General features: G+C 39.3%; 1 protein-coding gene across 1 annotated transcript in view; it reads left to right on the top strand.

Moving 5' to 3' along the window:
- The window catches only part of KIF15 (kinesin family member 15), a 37,871-nt gene that overhangs the window by 8,476 nt on the left and 23,395 nt on the right, over positions 1–6,000 (top strand). The window contains exons 9-12 of the mRNA XM_010566966.1: positions 191–313; positions 1,043–1,166; positions 2,897–2,988; positions 5,637–5,846. Of these exons, the coding sequence (XP_010565268.1) occupies positions 191–313; positions 1,043–1,166; positions 2,897–2,988; positions 5,637–5,846 (549 nt within the window). The remainder of the gene's footprint in view (positions 1–190; positions 314–1,042; positions 1,167–2,896; positions 2,989–5,636; positions 5,847–6,000) is intronic.

The following is a 6,000-nucleotide window of genomic DNA, read 5'->3' as shown; positions in this document are numbered from 1 at the left end:
GGCATAAGAAGCTTAAAAATCCTTGACTCTAGTCTAAACACTACTGAGCAACAACTGAAAACATCAGTGTTATCAACATTCTTCACATACTGAACTCAAAACATAGCACTGTACCAGCTACTAGGAAGACAGTTAACTACATCCCAGCTGAAACCAGGACATAAGGCTAACTTCCATGTTTTTTAAATAGGATTCCCTTGGTGGTAATGCAAAAACATGTATTATCGCAAATGTTCACCCGGGATCCAGGTGTTTTGGTGAAACACTCTCCACTCTTAATTTTGCTCAGCGAGCAAAGTTGATTAAAAACAAGGTAAGAGAGTTCCTCAATGTCTTTATTGTTGAAAAAAACAATTTCTTCTCATGTAAACTACACATCTGCAAACAGGGTTGCTTTATTGAAATACTCTTGTGCTTTTACTAATTTTAATGAATATAACTTATTTTAAAATACTAAATTTGCTTTCCTAAATGTTTTTTATGATAAATTGTTTTTGAAAAGGCCTTGTTTGCTTTTGGTTATGAATAGAATACAACAGCTGAGAAGTAGGTAATGGCTGATAAAAGTGTGTATTTGTTGCTTGTTCTTAGAGCACTTCATTGGAAAAAAGTAAAAAGTAAGTAAATCTGTACTAAAAATTAAAATTTTCATACAAAGTTAAAATTCAATGGTATTTCAGTGCATCTAGTTTTTATATATGCTAATACCCAAGATGTAATTTCTCGTGGGTGGGTTTTGAAAGTATGTTGGCATCTGGCTGGAAACTACCATCTTCAATGTATACTGCTTTGGTCAAAAAGCTCCAGATGGAATTCTGCAGAAAACATTAAAATTTTTAACCCATATTTTTAGCTGAAGTACAACTTACTGGTTTCTTAGGAAATGGAACATTGCTTTTCCCATGAATTCTTTCTTTCCTAAGATGGAAACACTTCTCAGTAGTTTTGCTGCTTTGCAGTCTTTGAGTTTTCTCTTATCCTATAAAATACAAGATTTTTATTTGTACCTTTTCCTAACTTTCTCTTAATATATTTATGAAAGGCTGTGGTTAATGAAGACACACAAGGAAATGTGAGCCAGCTGCAAGCTGAGGTGAAGAAATTGAAAGAGCAGCTTGCTCAACTTACTTCAGTGCCGTCTATGTGTGATATGTCTGTACCTCAAGGTAAGAGTTGGGGGTGAGGGGAGAGAGAACTTCCTGCTTTTGTAGCCTAGAATGTTGGAGCCTTACATAATTCATTAAGTTTCTGAACAATTAATATTTTTGTAGGAACTGACCCACAGACGTTGCATTTGTCTTATGAATTCCATTGCCTGTATTTGTATCTGATATTTTGCAGAAATTGTTAATGTGATTTTATTTTCTTCCTTTCCTAAGTTTGTGTACTGGGCTATGGTTTTATTATATAATACCTAGAGTACTCTTCCAGTTCATAAGAGGTATGCTGCCCAGTCCTTTAAGTAACTAAAAGTTTGCATGTGATTGCTTGTACATTTAGGTCAGAGGGAAGGCACTAAGGTATTGATAATGCTGCATTCTTTTTAAGCTCAGGACAGAATTTTTTTCCCCTCTTCCCTTTTTGCCCCTTCAGGAAGATCCTAAGAAGAATGTTTACTTTTCAATAAAAGAGAGATTTCAATGTAAGGTGGTAAAAGGGTTTTTATGTAACTTTTTTTCTTCCAGCAGCTTTTCACTAGACCATTGTATCTGCACTACAGATCCCAGCATAGCTTTCTACTATGTATACTTCTCACTGAAATAGGCTACCTTATAATGTTTGATTACAGGCTAGTGAACTTGTAATTGTAACTCTTGTAACTCTTCCTGTGTTCCTGAGTCAACTCTTCCTGACCTTGCCAAGAAATAGGAGATACAGCAATAGAAGTTATTACAGAAGTTAGAAACACTTGTCTACCATAAAGCATCTGTGGTTGAGTTTTCCTAAGGAAAAAATACTTCTCTGTTAGCATACACTTTTAACCAGTAAAAACAAGTCAGTGATTATGTGGGACACTGAATCGCTGCCCATGGATACATGAATATTGACAGAAGGCTCAAAAATATTTAGATCTGTGATAGAGTTCCAAGAGAAAGCAAGTGATGATGCTTAAACACTGAAGAGAGGTTTTATGCAGAACCTAATATATTTAGACCTGTGTTTAGTCTGTGTAGCTAAATTATGTTTGTAATATTTGATCACACACATATGAAATCTGCTTGCTAGCTACTTTAAAAATATGATGGCATTTTTTAATATATTAAATAACAATAGGGTAGTTATTATTCACCTAGATACTATGCTATTCTATAAGTAAGTAGTCTTGCCTACGTGAGGATATTCGGGAAAGCTATTTTGAATTAATTTCTGAAGTGGATTAATAAAGCCCTTTTAATCCCTTGTGTGGACACTTTCCTTCCAGATTAAATCACTAATTGTCCACCTAATTCATGGTTATTTTCCTGAATTTCCTTCTCATGAACCGGTTAGTCCACTTCTAGTATGTACAAACTGTAGTAATGATGCCAATAATGGCTTAGTGTTATCAAATTAATTTTGGAGGGGGTTTGCATTTTACAGATATACTCAGCTGAACAGACTGATTCTTTTATTTTAATAAAAGTTCATCGTAAAGCCTTTTAATGCCTGAACAACTTTGTTAATTATACAATCATGTATATTGACTCTGTTCTTTATCAGCAATTGCAGGTGACTAGGAATTACTGTCTAAACTTCTTTGCGCTGGGTATGGCACATGATCTTTGTAGAGGAATTATACTACTTGAAGAATTTATTTAAATTTTCTTTACACAACTGTCACGTTATGTATGTAGGAACACCTGGTTAACTGGTATTTTAATAAATATGGCATTTGTTTCTTTGACTTACCCTGCAGGTGCTGTTGAAAAGGGGAAGAACAACATAAATTACATGAACAACTTTCTTGAAGCAATGTTGTTCTGGGAGAAATCAGAAGGTGAAAAGAAGGTAAGAAAACACTAATATTTCTAAGTGCATTCTGTGTACTGTCTGATGAGAGATGAGTGAGCATATAGAAACTTACTCTCTTCATTTTTCTTTTGTTTTTTAATAAAAATACCTTGTCCAAAGATGATAAGGTTTGGTAACAAGGGAACTTAGTCAAATGACATTTGAGATAAAATCTGTAGTCCTCAGGAGGACTACAAGGATGTCGTGAGGTTATACAGGGAGAAAACTAGAAGGGCCAAAGCCCAAATAGAAATTAATCTGGTTACTGCCATAAAAGACAACAAAAAAATGTTTCTGTAAATACATTAGCAACAAAAGGAGGGCTAAGAAGAATCTCCGTTCTGTATTGGACATGGGGTGGAAACACAGTGACAAAGGCTGAGGAAAAGGCTGAGGTACTTAATGCCGCCTTTGCCTCAGTCTTTAATAGTAAGACCAGTTCTTCTCCCTGAGCTGGAAGATGGGGATGGGGAGCAGAATGAAGCCCCCATAATCCACGGGGAGATGGTTAGTGACCTGCTACACCACTTAGACACACAGAAGTCTATGGGGCCAGATGGGATCCACCCAAGGGTGCTGAGGGAGCTGGTGGAAGTGCTCGCCAAGGCACTTTCCATTATTTCTCAGTAGTCCTGGCTAACTGGGGAGGTCCCAGTTGACTGGAAGTTAGCAAATGTGATGCCCATCTACAAGAAGGGCCAGAAGGAGAATCTGGGGAGCTACGGGCCTCTCAGTCGGACTTTGGTGCTGGGCAAGGTTATGGAGTAGATCATCTTGAGTGCTATTCCATGGCACATACAGGACAACCAGGCAATCAGGCCCAGTTAGCATGGGTTTATGAAAGGCAGGTCCTGCTTGACTAACCTGATCTCCTTCTGTGACAAGGTGACCCACTCAGTGGATGAGGGAAAGGCTGTGGGTGTTATCTACCTAGACTTTAGTAAAGCCTTTGACAGTTTCCCACAGCATTCTCCCGGAGAAGCAGGCTGCTCATGGCTTGGACAGGTGCACTCTTTGCTGGGTAAGAAAATGGCTGGATAGCTGGGCCCAAAGAGTGGTGGTGAATGGAGTTAAATCCAGTTGGCGGCTGGTCACAAGTGGTGTGTCCCAGGGCTCAGTATTGGGGCCAGTTTTCTTTAATATCTTTATCAATGGTCTGGACAAGGGGATTTAGTGCACCCTCAGTAAGTTTGCAGACAGCACCAAGTTGGGCAGGAGTGTTGATCTGCTTGAGGGTAGGAAGGCTCTACAGAGGGATCTGGACAGGCTGGATCAATGGGCCCAGGCCAATTTTATGGGGTGCAACAAGACTAAGTGCTGGGTCCTGCACTTGGGCCACAACAACCCCATGCAATGCTACAGGCTTGGGGAAGAGTGGCTGGAAAGCTGCCTGGTGGAAAAGGACCTGGGGGTGTTGGTTGACAGCTGGCTGAATATGAGCCAGCAGTGTGCCTGGGTGGCCAAGAAGGCCACTAGCATCCTGGCTTATATCAGAAATAGTGTGGCCAGCTGGACTAGGGCAGTGATCGTCCCCGTGGACTCAGCACTGGTGAGGCCACCCCTCCAATACTGTGTTCAGTTTTGGGCCCCTCACTACAAGACAGACATTGAGGTGCTGGAGTGTGTCCAAAGAAGAGCAGTGAAGCTGGTCTAGAGTACAAGTCTTATGAGGAGCAGCTGAGGGAACTGGGGTGGTTTAGCCTAGAGAAAAGGAGGCTGAGTGGAGATCTCATAGCTCTCTACAGCTACCTGACAGGAGGTTATAGCGAGGTGGGGGTTGGTCTTTCTCCCAAGTAACAACTGATAGGACAAGAGAAAACAGCCTCAAGTTGTGCCAGGGGAGGTTTAGATTGGATAATAGGAAAAATTTCTTCACTGAAAGGGTTGTCAAGCATTGGAACAGGCTGCCCAGGGAAGGGGTTGAATTGCCATCCCTGGGGCTATTTAAAAGACATGTAGATGTGGTGCTTAGGGACATGGTTTAGTGGTGGACTTGGCAATGTTAGGTTAACAGTTGGACTTGATGATCTTAAAGGTTTTTTCCAACCTAAACGATTTTATTATTCTATTCTATCTTTCAAATTCAGACAAGCCACAGCGTAACTTTCATAGTATGTTTAGTTTTAGGGGATGGGTTGTTTATTGGGATTTTCTAAGAAAATTGAACAGAACAACAAACTTCTATTTTACTTAATTTTGAGTGCATCTTTGAGTGTTTGGATCAACAGCGTGTTTTTTGAAGCAAACCTCCCAGTCATCCCAATTTTATTGTGCTTTGGTTCATGTCATGGCGTAGTACTAAATCAGCCAAAATGGATGGATTGATTGATTTATTTTAAGAAAATGAACTGAAACAGGCACTCTAGGCGTGCATCTGATGTGCTTAATTGAATACTTAGTCTACTGGATCATATTGGACCTTCTAAGTAAAGTTTTTTGCAATAGTGTGTAATTTGGGTTCGTGGTATGAGCTGTTGCTCTTTACAAATCTGCTCCAAATGATAGTCTGTGTATTCACAAAATTACTCTTAACTGACTTTTGCATGATTTGTCTGTGTGTGCATACGTATGTGATATGTGCACCTTAAAAATTTATCTGGTGTAACCGTCACTTTTCTACCAATCTGTATATGTATTTTTCTAAGAATTTATTAGAAAAAATTGCTCAACTAGAAGATCTGTGTGCCAAGAAGGAGAAATTTATTCAGTCCAGTAAAATGATAGTTAAATTCCGTGAAGACCATATTGTTCGTTTGGAGAGATTACACAAAGAGGGTGGTGGAAGTTTATTGCCAAAAGAGCAAAATGATCTCCTCAGTGAATTGAGGGAGGAATTGCAGACACTCAGAGAACAGGTAAGTCTGGGTTTTCCTTTCTAGAACAGTTTTCTTTTGTGAAAATAGATATTGTGATGGAGTTCTGTGATGGGTGGATATAGGCTTTTTAGGAAAGAGGAGGATGTGTCATGGGTTCTTCTATAGATACATCTCAAATGCATGGAGTTTCCCT

This window comes from Haliaeetus leucocephalus, unplaced genomic scaffold (genome assembly GCF_000737465.1).
Source record: "Haliaeetus leucocephalus isolate CR32 unplaced genomic scaffold, Haliaeetus_leucocephalus-4.0 Scaffold222, whole genome shotgun sequence".
NCBI lineage: Eukaryota > Metazoa > Chordata > Aves > Accipitriformes > Accipitridae > Haliaeetus > Haliaeetus leucocephalus.
This window is presented reverse-complemented; position numbering and strand designations above follow the sequence as displayed.